Here is a 15,569-nt window from a genome sequence, read left to right on the forward strand (position 1 = left end):
TAGGCAGACGTTAATTAATTTTAACGTTTGTTTTACACCGAAAGCGTGAAATCCTGAGCAACAACAGATATTACACGCCCTTTGTGTCTCTGGACAAATGCGTGTCATTAAATTTAATTATTTACTCGTAATTCTTTGACCCGTGACCCCTTCCCTACGTTTCCGAGAACTCTGCATCGTGATAAAATTAATTAATTATCTGTGGAGTAAAATAAGAACAGAGACAATGGTTCTTTTTTCATTTTAAATTGTAGTGGTTACGGGAGTCATAGACAAATTAGTGTAGATCGAATCTATGTAAATGTAGTTAACGGAGGCCTCGTGATCACTACGAAACACCTATTGTTTTAATTTTAAAAGTTATCTTATAATTTAGCATACTAATAAATAAAGGACTTTAGATGATTGATGAAAATTAAGTTAAGAATGAAGAAAAGCATTTTAATGTTAAAGTGTAATCGACAAACCGTTCAACTATTGTTTAAGTCTTATGTACTCTAAAGTACCTAATTATCTAACAGTTTACTAGTGGTAATTCGGATTTTTGCTGAAGACATTGGTGTTGTTTTTGCTGGTCTTTAATTTAATTTGGAATTCTGTTGGCCGGTGGGGCGCTGGGCCGATGCGGCGAGCGTGCGCCCCGCTGCGCGCGACAAATGACCGCGATGCATCACGCCGATGATATCTCTTTCGATTTCTGAAAGAAACCCGCCACAGCCGGCAAATTAATAACATACATTATAAAAAAACTCACAAGGAAAACATGCATACGACATGGTTGAAGTAACCTGTTGTATATTTAAATATAACTTAAAATTACATGAGTTGATTTTTATGCGACCTTATGATAAAACTCAAGTTTTTGAAACCGAGAAGTGTGTTATAACGCCTTTTAGTTTTTTCTTAGCAAATTTACAGTTTTAAATGTTAGTTTTTCTTTGTGATAGGACAAATAAAGGGAAAAGACAAAGGGATAAAACGTTGACGAAGTAGAATTACTTCATTAATCTTATTTGTATCAAGCCTAGTAGGTCAGAAAGCCACATAATAACTTACTAAATGATTTGAAACAAAAAGTTTTAAAGTTGATGCTGTCTCATATAGGAGGATAAGACCCACTTTGGGTCGCTGCGCCAGCGCAGTAAGTTTGGGCACTATTATTCAGAAATTAAGTTTAACAATTCATTTCCGAACGTTATTTGTGAATAATGTCATTATAGTGTGACTTTGACTTTGACATTGACAGTTTCTGTCACAACAAACCCGAAACGCCGTTGAGAGAAGTATCTTCCCAGAAATTAATTCAATCCCCACCACGAAGACCAGCCTGCTTTCACCATGGTAGCGTCACACCTTTACACGCCTAATTATTCGCGTATTATTGCGTGCGAGAAGTATACATGTACGTCGTTAACTTAACCACATCTTGACAGGGCACCGCGATGTTTGCCAGAGTTACATTTTATCCTACGCTGCTGTACAATGTGGTGATGGAGAAGGTGAGTAGCCGGCGGTGGTACGACAGGATAGACGACCACGTCATACTGGGGGCTCTCCCGTTTCAAAGCATGACGAAAAAGGTATGTATATTACATTATATGTAGGTTATTGTATCAGATAAATACAGCCAATATTAATGGTTATTTAAAACCTTGTTCATATTATATTTATTAAATAGAAATGGACATTCTAGTATTTATTCAATTTAAGCATTAAATATCTTCCAGAGTTTTCAGTAATTTGATTAATTTATTTTTTATAAATCTCACTTGTCAACTTATGTGTTGTCAGTGCTTTATATTAAATATGATTTAAAAAGTTTGTTAATTGATTTATTTAACATTTTACTGTTAGTCAGAAAGTAATACAAAATGCAATTAAATTAAATGTATTTTTAATTTAATTATAATTAGACAGGTTTTATTATTGTTGTTGTAAACATTATCTCTATTGTTTGCTTCCAGTTGATAGAAGAAGAGAACATAAAAGGAGTGGTCTCCATGAATGAGACATATGAACTAAAGATCTTCTCCAATGATGCCGAGGTGAGACTATCTCTTTCGAACCAATTACAAAAGTACAGTAGAATCTCGATAAGTTAAAGTCCAAGGGAAACACGAAATATTTGAAGGTTTTTAGTTATCAAGGGTCTATGTTGTAGAGGTTTTGGGCTCTCATGGGAATGGAACACATGGGAATGGAATGGGAATGGATGGGATGGGAACATATTATTTTTCGAAGTTATAGATGTTATTATGTTACCGAGGTTTGAGTTATCGAGGATGTACTGTATTTTATTCATTTGCTAACAAACAAAATGCTTTAATCTCGTGCCATTTAAAAACCTAATCATTAAATTCCATGTCATGTTTTTCTGATTTATTATATTATCACTTAGCGAACTTCAGTTTCCTACCATACTAGATGCCATTATGTAAAAGGTACATTGTTAATTACACACACTGTAGCCTGTTTAACACAACTAGCTTGCCCATGACTCCATCTGCATGAATTTTAAATAAATAACTTAGTACCCAAAGTGTTCTTCCTATTTTCATTGAATTCCATTAAGCTGTTGAAGATAGTAGTTAGAGTTAGTAACAACATCCATACATCCATTTAAATTCGTGTAATTATAACATTAATTAATATTAGATAGCTTATGCCCATAACTTTGGCCTTGCGATATTAAAAAAATCTACTAAAAACGTAACTTAAATGGTGAGAGAATTTTTGTAATCACTTTGTTTTTGACTTTATGTTTTATAAACAAAATACAATTATTTTCGCTTTATAATTGTGTAGTTATGTACAAAATGTTCACATAAGTTCTAACCCATTAAAGGTAATTGCTATAGCAATTTTATTAAAATATGTATAATGAGTACTTTAAGTTTGTGTATTTATGTGAAAAAAACTGTCTTGATTATGAACACCTTGGAGTGTGTTTAATGAGCGACCTTAATCAAATTTTCCACTAAATAACTAAAAGAAAAAATTAACATTTTCCATTATTTGTACTCAACATAATTTACATAAATAAAATAAAAAAAAATCGTATGTCAATCATGTAAAAACTATTGTATTTAATCAATCCAACCGGAAGTGAGAAATCATAGACAACTATAGAGTTATACAGCCTTACAAATAAACGCGGTATAAAGTTATACTTAAGAATAAAGTGATTATAAGCAAAATTTGTACTAATATTTTCTTAAACTCAGTTTATTCCTAAGTTTAACTTTATAACGCGTTCATTTGTAAGGCTGTAAATTCCATAATCACATACTCTTACAGTCTCTTGAACATTTTAGTGGCATACATACGCCAGTAGCTTGTTCCAGTAACAGACATAGGTACTTCTCGACTTTACTGGCATGTAGATAAAAATATCGTTTCTTATTTAAATGTACTTGTGACATTTTCGTCGTGAATACTCAAACCTTTACCCTCAGCTAGTTATCCTCGACCCCAGCATTGTGATGGTAATGAACGAATTAAAAATAAAATAACATCCATTGTATGACGATGCAATACAGAGATTTTACTGTGATAACCGTTTAAAAACGGAACACCTATTCTGGAAGAATTCAACAAAGATAAACAAGCTAAAGCTAATTTCCAAAACATTCCAGCCGCTTCCATCGATGTTCTCGTCGTACTTCTATACTTCTATACTATATATCTTATCTATATTCTATATTTCTTTATCTATACTTATTATATTATTATCATACTTAATATTATAAATGCGAAAGTTTAGATGGATGGATGGATGTTTGTTAGACTTTGTAGCCTAAACGGCTAAACCCATTTCGTTGAAATTTGGCGTAGATGTAGAGCATAGTCTGGAAAAACATATAGGCTACTCACTTTTGTTTTTTTTAATTCCACGCGGACGGAGTCGCGGGCGACAGCTAGTATTATAAAGCGTAAACACACACTTCTTTGTTGTCTAAGATGTCAGCAATTACAGCATATTTTTGAATAACTCTTTCTTTAATACAAAGCCTTATACTTACGTCACGCTTTAGGCAATATATTTTAACGCCATTAAACTTAGGAGGTAAATATTTTGGATAAAAACCCTGATATGGGAAAGAGACTATAAGTAGCTGGCAATATCGAGGAGGAAAGATTGCCATAGTAAGGTAATTGGTATTTTGACATTTGCAATTTATGATAATATGCGGATGAAGCCGCGCGGGAACAGCTAGTTAAATAATAAAAATCACAACGAGAAAATAATCAATCACAATAATAGTAACTTATTGATGAGTACTTTTTGCGCGGATTATGTAAAAAACGTCATTGTTTATTACTGGTTATATTTTCACATGAAATTGGACATTTCTTGTTGTTACGTGCACTTAGTATTTTGCAATATTTGGGCAAAAAGTGTACGTAAGAAACCTACAGTGAGATTTATGTCTGAGATAAAACGCGTGAGGATCACTCCAGTTTAACAAGCATTTTATAGTGCCAACTTGACATATTTAATACTCCTGCATAGTTAGGTTCAAAGTGTTCTATTCTAACGTCATTTGAACTTAATGCTTGGTTTCTATTATTTCAATCTAGTGATGGAAATAAGCGCTGGATTACAACTGGAATGTATTAAAAAGGAACATATATTATAGTACTAGCTTTCGCCCGCGACTCTGTCCGCAAGGAATTTAGGCTACAAACTCTAACAAACATTCATCTATCTATCCATCCATCTAACCTTTCGCATTTATAATATTAGTATGGCTTAGGAATAGGAATAGGAAATTCCTACGTGTCAAATAGGACAAATTATTGTTGAAGACGCGGTGGGCGAAGGTGCACACCTTGTTTTAGTAATACTGTACTGATACACATCTACGTCATGTGATCGTCCTTTATCTTCAAACGCGACAATACAATATGCAAATATATATATTATCCTAAAGCATTAGTATCCTTCGTATAAATGTATAAAGATACCCTATACATTACTTTTTGTTAACTTATATTGTTAAAAAGAATATAAAAAGTTGTTTATAAAACATTTTCAATTTATCACCTTAATGTACATTAATCCATTAACAAATTAAAACAAAGCATTTAATGTAATGCAGAAGTGGCGCGAGCACGGCGTAGCATTCCTACAGCTCGCCACCACTGACATCTTCGAAGCACCCAACCAGGACAAGCTGTACGAGGGCGTCACCTTCATCAATAGGTAACTTTGCCTCACAGAAAGATATGGTTTAATATCTCTTCCGTATTGGTCTTGAGACATCGACGCCATTAACAGAAAATTCGTGATTATCCAAGGACATTCATTGCGCATGTACCCAGGTTTCTTCCTTACGGCGGGAAACTAGACAAAGTGGCCGACAGCGGGCACGTGGGCGGCGGTAGCGTGTACGTGCATTGCAAGGCGGGCCGCACGCGCAGCGCCACGCTCGTCGGCTGCTACCTCATGATGGTCAGTACCTCGTAGCCTCACACCACACCCCCACCTCATAAAGAGCGAACAGACCATAAAATAACAAACCAATTTCAGAAAAACGGGTGGTCTCCCTCTCAGGCGGTGGAGTACATGCGGTCAAAGCGACCTCACATACTGCTGCACACGAAGCAGTGGCAGGCGCTCGACATATTTCACAGGCGACACGTGCACACAGACACACAAACAGACACGCAGAAACATACGTAGCAATAACTAATATTTATGTTACAGTGCGAAATTTTTGTGTCTCAGTCATTCAGAACAGTATTTCGAACACTGATCTATATAAATGGATAGATATTTGCTCACTAAACTTACAGCCTGTCAATTTAAACTGATCAGTGATTTAAAGTCTTTCTATCTTTGTCTACTTAACAGTATTCATAGTTCCATTGTTTACAAGTAAAACAAACTCAAGATATTAATTGTTACGTAAAAAGTAATTGCATTTTGTATGTTTGGTACATTTAAATAGTAATTCTACGTTTGAGAAAACATTACCATGAGTTCGACTGTACAACAGGCAGAAATATTATTTATACAAGCTAAAATTGTATATTTATGTACGTTATATATATTTATTTCTACTTTTTATAAAGTACAAAAAAAGCAAGTACTTACATCATTTTTTCAGTTTTTCAAAAACTCACTTGTTTTTATATTTTTTGTAAAAGAAAATCATAAAAAGATGCATAAAGCTTCCATCTTAATCAGTCTGCATTAAAATATTTCAAATATTGTTATTTTTTTAAATTTTAATAATAAAATAAATTACATACATACGAACACAAGATAAATTTAATTTCCTTTAATGGATTTTTTATTCTAAAAAAAACTTATTTAAATTTATGTTTTATAGGTTATGTATGCTCAAGAATGTATAAAAGTTTGTTCTTTTGTGTTTGTTCTTGTTTGTCAATCATATTGCTAAGTAAATTATAGTTAAGGCCAGTCCCACCAAATTGTAAATTGTCAAACAATCCAACATGTAAAATATGTGATGGTAATGGATTTTGTTACCTTATCTGAAAGTGACGCCATTTTTAAGCTATCTGAGCCTCTATCAGCCAGTGGTGGGACAAGCCTTTACGTTAAAATTAACGGTTTATAGTTTTTTTTAACATATTATTTAGCACATGTATGTTTTTCTGTTGCTTGATTTTTTTTATAAATGTATAGACTGTATATAATTTATAACAAATATTGATACATAAAGAACTAAATAATCTTGCTGTGCAAATAAAAGGTATTGCGTACACTTTACATAATTTATTGTGATAAAAAGTATGTCATAAAGTTACAAACCTGTACTTTTTTTTTTAATCTTAGTTAGGTAAAGGGGATTTTTGTCTTGGGAAAGGCATGTCAATCCCATAGTGCTGCTAGTAGATCCTAAGAAACGAGCTGGCATAATCGTACAGCCGCTTCAGATGCTGGCTCAGCCAATATTGACATAATTATGCTTACATCGGACGGGTTGAGCTTTAGCTGCCGGAAGAGTAGCTCGCGCTCCCGTCTGTTTCTCTCACACTCCAACAGCAAGTGTTGGATATCTTCTGGCTTTCTGCATATCTCGCAATTAGGCGACAAAAAACCTGTACTTGTTACATGCAATATAGATTATTACATATAAGGGTTAGTACTTTAACAAGGTTATTATCAAAATATTTATTGTGGTTGAAATTATTTTTATTATTAATTAGATCATTTTTACTATGAATGGTAATTGTAGATACGTGTTTATTTCAATGTAACTTTTTGGTAAGAAATTAAACAAATATCCAACTATAATACGTTTATTATTCTATCAATAAATTATTTTATTACAATATTCAGAAATATTCATCGTCCAGACGCGAACATGAACACGTAACGAACAATCCTTTTTAAAAATACAAGTCAATTGAATAGATCATTTTGTTTTTCACAATAATAAACAAGAGACAAGTTGAGAGATTTAAAAAAAAATATGTAGACGCAATCTTTTTTTTTGTTTAAGCAGTTACATCTGCTAAATAATAAGCTTTATTTGTTGTTGTTTTATTTGAATGGCTGACATATTCTCACGTTTTTATAGTATGTCTAAAAATTGTAATACTTTAATGACAAAATTTTTAAGATAATCTTAGATGCCGGTACAGATATACATAAAATAAAAACGAACAAATAAAAACGATCTTGGATCTAATCACAAAAAATACAGGGATGTTTGAAACATCCAATTTTGTTCAAAACATTAAGTAAATGTCGGACGAAAAGAAAAGTCCATTAATTAGAAAAAAAATTGAGCTAAGTACATAAAAAACAATATAACAATGAAGGTCTAATAGTTTTGAAAAGCCAGCATGTATCATATGGAATATGTCAGTTTAGGCATTATGAGAGTTTGACTTGACGGCCCAGAGCTGGCGCACGGCGCGGCCGATGCCCACGTCGTGGCTGATGATGTAGAAGAGGCCGCCGAGGGTTGCGATGGACAGCAGGTACACCAGCGCGATGGCAATTTTGGGTATAATGGGGCCGACGACACTCGCGCGCACGTAGTCAACAGCGATCGCCTCTAAACCCCTGCAAGCGTCACTCACTCTCACTCACACCGAATTCTCAAGTTCACTTCATACATGTACGCACTCTACAGTAATGGAAACATCTAAAAAATCTGCATTATAAAATATACTCGATTCCTTTTTACATTAAATACCTACAAAAAAATTAAACTTGAAAGAGATGAATTTTATTTCATATCATACTAGCTGTTGCTTGCGACTTCGCCCGCGTAAAATTGTTACTCGCTGATAACATAGTTTATTAATGGTGAAAGAATTTATAATACAAATCGGTCCAGTAGTTTTTGAGTTACAAAACGAAACTCCAAATCTTTCCTCTTTATAATATTAGTATAGACAAATGGTTAAACTCAAACATAATGTAAATTAAACGACCAAAAAAGTATGATTCTATTTCAAAATCTACTATCTATGTCCAAATCTCAAATAGAACTTATCACTTGTATCCAAACTAAACAATCCACTACTGTATTTATAAATAACCTCTCTGGGCTTCTTCATGTTGCGCCAGATCCTCCAGAAGGCGCGGCACATGCCGATGTCGTTCAAGTTCAAGAAGAACAGACCGCCCAGCAACAGCACGGTGAAGAAGTACACAAAACCCATCGCTATCTTCGGGATTTGAGGACCAAAGAGGAGGACCCTCACATACTCCACCACCAAGGCCTCCATACCCCTGGGGTCACAGGATGGGATGGAACAAGGAAAGAGGATTCAAGGTTTTTGATAGGTGAAAATTCAAGGGATATAAAAAAGACAAACTTACCAGAAGCTATGTGCTGTGATGAGAATGGCGAGTATCGAATCAAACAACTTGTTGGGTACGAGGAGGCCGAGTGGGATGAGAGGCACCATCAGTGCACTGACCCCCTTCTCTATCACCCACAGCTTGGAGTGGTCGTGAGGCGTTTCATCAGACATGCGCACTGCTGATGTACGGAACGAACGAACCTGGGTATATACAATAATTTGTCATTATCATTAGGTTTTACACCACCGAGGGTTGACATCATTTTCGTTGACAATATTTTCCTTCACCATAAGAATGTTCTTATGAAATTCGAAAATCGAAAAACACATTTTCATAGTACATTGGTATATTGCAGGATTCGAACCCAGGACTACTGCCAAATGCACTACCAATATAAAAGCACAGCAAAATAAATAAATATATTTTGATTACTGAATTTGTTTTTGGTGTAATGTCAGTCTTAACGGCAATTTTCTTGAGTGGGACAATGCTGGGAAGTGTTTGTGCAGTTAATGTTGATCCATTTGTTGCTGAAAATGTTGCTAGCCGCATTATCTGTTTGCTGAAGGCCTGGTTTGTGCATACTGGAAATTATAACAAATAAATTATTACTTATGAGGTTTACAATTTTGTTTTTGTATGTTAATACAACTAGATGATTATTTAGCTATAATACTGAAGAGTAGTTATTTAATTCTATAAATATTACTTAAAAAAAAGAATCATTCATATTAAAAACGTTTTTTTACCAATGGAATGAAAAATCATGAAATATTCTTCATAAAACTAAGAAAAACTGATAAGAGGCTACTCTTAGTCAGAATATAATTAGAATTTAGTAGTATCTGTAAAACCATTACTGTATTTTTTTCTCACTTATACTGACTATATTGAGACAATATTAGATATAGGATTCTCTTACAGTTTTGAAAATTATTTTTCATAAATAAATACCAGATAAATATACTAAATAAGGTCTAAACAGTATTTCAAAACAACTATTATGTAATGTGCTTATTAAAACACTAATAATGAATTTTTGACAACATTACCTGGAGCGCGAAGAAACATTGATAAGGCCATTGTTATTACAATTATTTACGCTGTGTCGAGCAACGACTATGGACCAAATATGCCCAAATTCGTAAAAACTAGCACAAAACACAAATGTCCCAAATGGAAACAATTGAAACACACCAGATGTCAATTTTACGTCAGTGTCAGGACAGATGTCTATTATTGAAATTAAATGTTTTATGGTATGAAAGCCCAAAAAAATCACCACAATCGTTTTATTATTAGATTTAAAATCTAAGAGCTTTTTAATAAAATTGTGTGCTGTTTATTAAGAATAAATAGTTGAAATTGACTTTTGCGAAAGTTAAAAAGACATAAACAAAATATTTTTGCATGATAGAAACACCAAATCTTAGAATGACAATTCAGATTTCAGATTTGTAAGCAAGAAAAAGTCTGTTTCTCAATTTTTGTTTGTTAAAACGATAAGTCCGTACTTGTAGTGTGGTTTGAATTATAAAAATAATAATGGCCACAACACTCGAAGATAAATCAATCTGGGAAGACGGAGAGGAAGCGCTAAGCGATGAAGTCCTACGTATGCCGACAGACGAAATTATTGGCCGTTCCAGGCTTTTGGACAATGAAATAAAAATCATGAAGAGTGAAGTGATGAGAATCACACACGAACTACAAGCACAGAATGATAAAATCAAAGAAAACACAGAAAAGATCAAAGTGAACAAAACCCTTCCCTATTTAGTTTCAAACGTTATAGAACTTCTAGATGTAGACCCTCAGGAGGAGGAGGAAGACGGTGCTGTGGTTGATTTAGACTCTCAGAGAAAGGGTAAATGCGCAGTCATCAAAACATCTACCAGACAGACATATTTCTTACCAGTAATTGGGTTAGTTGATGCTGAAAAACTTAAGCCTGGTGATTTGGTTGGCGTAAACAAAGATTCTTATTTGATTTTGGAGACACTGCCGGCTGAGTACGATGCCAGGGTGAAGGCCATGGAGGTAGATGAGAGACCAACAGAACAGTACTCTGATATTGGAGGTCTTGATAAACAAATCCAGGTCAGTAGAGTTCTAATTTTTAACATAAATGTTTTGTTATCTCTTATAATTAAGTGCTAGTGTTAAATTTTATAGGATACTAACTGTAATTATCTATTTCTAGGAACTTATTGAGGCAGTAGTGTTGCCAATGACACACAAGGAGAAATTTGTCAACTTAGGCATCCACCCGCCAAAGGGAGTCCTACTGTATGGCCCGCCAGGGACTGGCAAGACGCTGCTGGCTCGTGCCTGTGCTGCACAAACCAAGTCTACCTTCCTCAAACTTGCTGGTCCACAGCTGGTCCAGATGTTTATTGGTAAAATAACATTGGTACTTATAAGAGTTTCTGTTTATGATATAAGATTGTTTTCATTCCTTGTGATGTGTATTACCACAGGTGATGGAGCTAAGCTGGTCAGAGATGCATTTGCTCTCGCTAAAGAAAAAGCACCAGCCATCATCTTCATTGATGAACTGGATGCCATTGGTACAAAGAGATTTGACTCAGAAAAGGCTGGAGATCGTGAGGTTCAACGGACTATGTTGGAGCTTCTTAACCAACTTGATGGTTTTAGCTCCACTGCCGATATTAAGGTCTGTTAAAAGTTCTGTTTCTGCCCAATATTATCTTCTGTAAATAGGGCTTTTAAGGAACAAAAAAGGAAACTCCCAGAACTTTAGAATTTACGAAATACTTCAGAGGTATTAGGTTACATTGTCAACTTGTATTTGCAGGTCATAGCCGCTACAAACAGAGTGGATATCCTGGATCCCGCCCTGCTCAGATCCGGCCGCCTGGACAGGAAGATAGAATTCCCACATCCTAATGAAGAGGCTAGAGCAAGAATTATGCAGATTCATTCACGGTAAAATCCAAAGATTGTCTACTTTCCAACTAATATTTTTTATGTCTTGTTCTCTATAGAATACATAATGTCACTGATACAATAAATATTTTGTAGCAAAATGAATGTGAGCCCGGATGTGAACTTTGAGGAGCTATCGCGGTCGACGGACGACTTCAACGGTGCGCAATGCAAGGCTGTATGCGTGGAAGCGGGTATGATCGCGCTGCGCCGTTCCGCCGCAGCCGTCACGCATGAGGACTTCATGGACGCCATCCTCGAGGTGCAAGCCAAGAAGAAGGCCAATCTCAGCTACTACGCATAAACATTCAATCTTGTATTTAAGTTTCTGTAATAAACAAATATGCTAGAATTTTGCCTTGAATTACTTTATCCTCTCCTAAGGGAAAGATGAAAAATAATTTCTTTTACACCATGTGGACGATAAAACAAGTTTGTCATGGCAATGAAGGAATTGTCAGATCCTCGACCAGATGCATTTAAGGGATCACCACCGAGTAGTTAAAAATCCACATGACCCTGTTCCTCCTAGAAATCGCCAGATTTGGACAAATAGGTAGCAATTAAACAATTAAAATGGCAACTATCTGTTATGGATGACAAGTGGCAGCACCAAATGATTGACAAGTTTGACGTTTTGCCGTAACGGCAATATTTTTTAAATTGTTTTGAATTTTCGTAAACTTTGTTTTTAGTTCGATTATAATGTATGAATTCTTATTATTTTAAATAAAACATGGAAAGCTCGTTTTTTGAATATCGCGATTCTACAAAAGTAGAAGGCGATTCTGAAACAGAAGTAATAGACGATAGTTTTGTCGGAGATCAATCTTTTATTACAAAAAAGAAACTAGGTTTTAAGAATCAGACGGTTTTCGTTCCAGAGTCTGACGAATCGGAATCCGAAGGTAACAAAATTCTGTATATCTTAGACTTAGTAGTAATATAGAGGTATTTTGATAACATGTTGTTTCTTGTAGATGTCAGTGATGAAGATAATGTTCAGAAGTTCTCTTCAGTATCGACAAACAATGTTAGTGTTGCCGCCCCCACCGTTATATCGAGCAGTGAGGATGGTTAGTATACACAATATTATTTTAAATTTATACATTAACTATGTGCATAGATAATTCTTAGCCCATGCCTGAGGAAGTATGGAACTAACTTTTGTATCAACCCCTATTAAAATATAAAAAGTATTTAATATACTAATAATTGTTATGTGAATCCCAGTTATTAAGAATGTTATTTAATTAAAAAGCATTGTGTAAAACAAGCAATACTTCTGCCTGTCTTTAGAAACAAGAAGAGACAGCGTAATGAGTTCCTCCGGCGCATCTAGAAAATGTGAAGATACTTCTTCTGATGAAGGTAAGTTCATCTGATAGTATAGTAAATTTTATGACTTAGCTTATTTTCTTTTCAAGTGATGTTATAGAATATATCTAGCCAGGCTGCAATAAATGTTTTTAATTTTTAAATTCTATTGATAGAAATCTTACAAATAATCATTTTAAATATCAATTATTATGCCTATGTAGCCAACTACATAACATTAATGTGTTTTAATTCAATTTTAACAAACAGAAATGTCTCCTGAAATTGTGCCACGGCCTCGTCCCAACACAAAATCATCAAGAAGATCTTCCGAATCTTTTATCGGTCGTAAAAATAGGAAACGTATAATGATTGTGGACTCTGACACTGACAACTCCATTGTCATCGAACAAAATAAGAACAAAAAGCTCCCCTGTATGCAGCAAACACCTCTTAAGTTAAACCGTGAAGTTTTAGCTAATGCTATAAGTGATGATGACAACACTGATGTTAGTCAACTTAATGATACAAATGAAAAGAAAGGTGTAGGTGAGAGTGACGAGGAAAAGGATTGTCTAAAAGTGGACAATGATAAACCTCTTGGTGATAATATTGACAAAGAAATTAGTTTTAAGAAAAGAACCCAAACAAGTAATAGTAATGATGATGATGGTGATGAAGGAATTACAAAAGATTCTGTTTCTACGGGAGAAGATAAGAGTGAAGAAAGTGATGATAACGATGATCATCTGATGGTGTCTCGCGCTACGCGGATGAGTATCATGGGCTTCGTGCCCAAGGAGACGGCGAGCGACGAATCTGACTATATACAATCTGACGATGTAAGTATTGTGATATTAGTAAATCACGTGTTGTGTCTCTCGTTTAAACCATTTTTGTTCGTACGTAGAATTCTTCACGTCCGGGCTCCTCTAACAGCTTGGTAGATCTACCCGACTTCAGCGCCTCACTTCGGATATCGCCTGAAAAAGCAAACGACGTTGCAGAAGTTAAAGATACTTCTACATTAACCTGTTCCCCATTCACCAGTCCTTTGAAAGATGTTACAAATGAATTTAACGAGTCATTTCGAGACAATTCGAAGAGGAAAAGTAAAATCGAGAATGATATATGTGATTTGACGCATAACGAGGTAGAAGTGTACGACTTGACGGGCAGCAAACGCACTTTCCTAAGGAATAAAGTACTGAACAGCATAAAGAGTGACGGCAGCGGCTACAAGGAGAATGTTATCAACGATGACGTCACCATCATCGACCGCGAGCCCGAGGTCATCGCGCTCAGCAGCGATGATGAGGACCCGGTGAGTGTATACCTCAGTCCTCACTCCTTCATCTCACCTTTTCTTTGTAAACGTAATAAAAGTATTTTTATTTCGTTTTGTTTTAATAGATTTATGATAAACTTTAAATGTAACCATATATATAACTATAATATTGTAAATAACTTTACAAAAATATCGTTTTTTTTGTAATTGGTAATAATAAAGTTGATCTAAAAATTTTAGTAAAAACTGTAACAGTAACTGTTATAGATAATGTAGTTCATTAAAAAATCGGAATGTTTTAATTTCAAACTACCCTATGTATATTGCAATAAATGTGCAATATAAATGTGGGTAGATAACTATAGTTTGTGGATTGTTGCATACGTCAGTGCACCGCGGCTGGCCGCGTATTAAATACTTTGAATTTTGTTTATAATCTGAATTATTTAAATTATTTATGCAAATATTTTGATTGTCATAAACATATCTAATTAGCGATTGTGTACAGTTTGTGATGTCTACGAGAGTGATCATGTCTAAACAGGTAACCGCTTATGTGTCTGCTATTTTAAATTCTTCGCATATTATCATGTCTAGTTTCCCATCTTATTGTGAATAGAAGTAATGCTTGGAAGTAAAGAATTTTTCGATATTCAGAATGTTATTGTTTTAAAAAAATAAACAACAAACAAATTACACTGAAAAAACGTTGTAATTTTGTAGTCGATTTTTTCAAATGTCATAGATTTGTATCAGTCACTGAAACAGCTTTGCATGTTTTTTTGATCTTCATTACACTAAGCGTCCAATGTTCAATATGCAACGAAAACTAGTATCATATTAACTTTATAAATTTTAAACATATAAACACTTTACTCTAGAAAATATAAAGTAATTGTGGTAAATAGTAGTGTACCTTCAAGCCACTAATATTGTTAATTCTATTTTATTTTGATCTTGATAAATTAAAAATGTAATTTAACTTAAGGTAAAGGAGGAGAAAAAATCCCCCAAGGTGAAGAAATCCCCGAGTAAGAGGAGCGAGAAGTCCGAAAGCAAGAGCGAGAAGGTGGGCGGCGACATGCGGCAGTACCTGCTGCCCCCCAGCTACCCCAACCAGGTGGTGTACGTGCAGAAGCACGTGCGCGAGAACGAGCTGCAGAAGCTGGCCGGCCTGCAGGAGGACCTGCACAACGTCCGAGTCGGTGCTCGCTGCTC

The 15,569-nt window shown here is 34.8% G+C and overlaps 4 protein-coding genes across 5 annotated transcripts in view; 3 read left to right on the top strand and 1 right to left on the bottom strand.

Moving 5' to 3' along the window:
* Window positions 1-1,233: 1,233 nt before the first annotated feature.
* Window positions 1,234-7,270, top strand: LOC106101157 (phosphatidylglycerophosphatase and protein-tyrosine phosphatase 1). The gene is made up of 6 exons (XM_013280288.1): window positions 1,234-1,341; window positions 1,434-1,580; window positions 1,965-2,045; window positions 5,103-5,206; window positions 5,326-5,455; window positions 5,534-7,270. The coding sequence occupies exons 1-6, from the start codon at window positions 1,339-1,341 to the stop codon at window positions 5,684-5,686; spliced, it is 618 nt and encodes a 205-aa protein (XP_013135742.1). The 5' UTR covers window positions 1,234-1,338; the 3' UTR covers window positions 5,687-7,270.
* Window positions 7,262-10,010, bottom strand: LOC106101158 (putative succinate dehydrogenase [ubiquinone] cytochrome b small subunit, mitochondrial). 2 transcript variants are annotated; one of them, XM_013280289.1, is made up of 5 exons: window positions 9,850-10,010; window positions 9,230-9,381; window positions 8,813-8,997; window positions 8,530-8,722; window positions 7,929-8,047 (listed from the first exon to the last, which is right to left on the bottom strand). In XM_013280289.1, exons 1-5 carry the CDS (start codon window positions 9,878-9,880, stop codon window positions 8,024-8,026), a joined length of 585 nt encoding a protein of 194 aa, XP_013135743.1. In that variant the 5' UTR covers window positions 9,881-10,010; the 3' UTR covers window positions 7,929-8,023. The 2 variants fall into 2 exon arrangements, with proteins under 2 accessions (XP_013135744.1, XP_013135743.1); XM_013280290.1 differs by lacking the exon at window positions 8,530-8,722 and having other exon boundaries at window positions 7,262-8,047; window positions 9,850-10,008.
* Window positions 10,011-10,226: 216 nt separating this feature from the next.
* LOC106100955 (26S protease regulatory subunit 6A-B) lies at window positions 10,227-12,098 on the top strand. The gene is made up of 5 exons (XM_013280018.1): window positions 10,227-10,897; window positions 11,001-11,196; window positions 11,278-11,474; window positions 11,616-11,746; window positions 11,843-12,098. Exons 1-5 carry the CDS (start codon window positions 10,343-10,345, stop codon window positions 12,048-12,050), a joined length of 1,287 nt encoding a protein of 428 aa, XP_013135472.1. The 5' UTR covers window positions 10,227-10,342; the 3' UTR covers window positions 12,051-12,098.
* A 295-nt stretch (window positions 12,099-12,393) lies between these two features.
* LOC106100942 (acidic repeat-containing protein-like) overlaps window positions 12,394-15,569 on the top strand; it is a 7,922-nt gene continuing 4,746 nt past the window's right edge. Inside the window, exons 1-6 of the mRNA XM_013280006.1 lie at window positions 12,394-12,654; window positions 12,727-12,822; window positions 13,046-13,117; window positions 13,334-13,905; window positions 13,974-14,387; window positions 15,340-15,565. Of these exons, the coding sequence (XP_013135460.1) occupies window positions 12,483-12,654; window positions 12,727-12,822; window positions 13,046-13,117; window positions 13,334-13,905; window positions 13,974-14,387; window positions 15,340-15,565 (1,552 nt within the window). The 5' untranslated portion in view covers window positions 12,394-12,482. The remainder of the gene's footprint in view (window positions 12,655-12,726; window positions 12,823-13,045; window positions 13,118-13,333; window positions 13,906-13,973; window positions 14,388-15,339; window positions 15,566-15,569) is intronic.

This window comes from Papilio polytes, unplaced genomic scaffold (genome assembly GCF_000836215.1).
Source record: "Papilio polytes unplaced genomic scaffold, Ppol_1.0 DF824024.1, whole genome shotgun sequence".
Classification (NCBI taxonomy): Eukaryota; Metazoa; Arthropoda; class Insecta; order Lepidoptera; family Papilionidae; genus Papilio; species Papilio polytes.

Coding starts and splice junctions, on each gene's coding strand:
- LOC106101157 (XM_013280288.1), top strand. Junction 1,581..1,964: donor TTCAAAGCATGACGAAAAAG/GTATGTATATTA, acceptor GTTTGCTTCCAG/TTGATAGAAGAAGAGAACAT. Junction 2,046..5,102: donor TCTTCTCCAATGATGCCGAG/GTGAGACTATCT, acceptor AATGTAATGCAG/AAGTGGCGCGAGCACGGCGT.
- LOC106100955 (XM_013280018.1), top strand. CDS start 10,343: ATGGCCACAACACTCGAAGATAAATCAATCTGGGAAGACGGAGAGGAA. Junction 11,197..11,277: donor GCTGGTCCAGATGTTTATTG/GTAAAATAACAT, acceptor GTATTACCACAG/GTGATGGAGCTAAGCTGGTC. Junction 11,475..11,615: donor GCTCCACTGCCGATATTAAG/GTCTGTTAAAAG, acceptor TTGTATTTGCAG/GTCATAGCCGCTACAAACAG.
- LOC106101158 (XM_013280289.1), bottom strand. CDS start 9,880: ATGGCCTTATCAATGTTTCTTCGCGCTCCAG. Junction 9,382..9,849: donor AATGTTTCTTCGCGCTCCAG/GTAATGTTGTCA, acceptor TATAATTTCCAG/TATGCACAAACCAGGCCTTC. Junction 8,048..8,529: donor ACATGAAGAAGCCCAGAGAG/GTTATTTATAAA, acceptor TGACGCTTGCAG/GGGTTTAGAGGCGATCGCTG.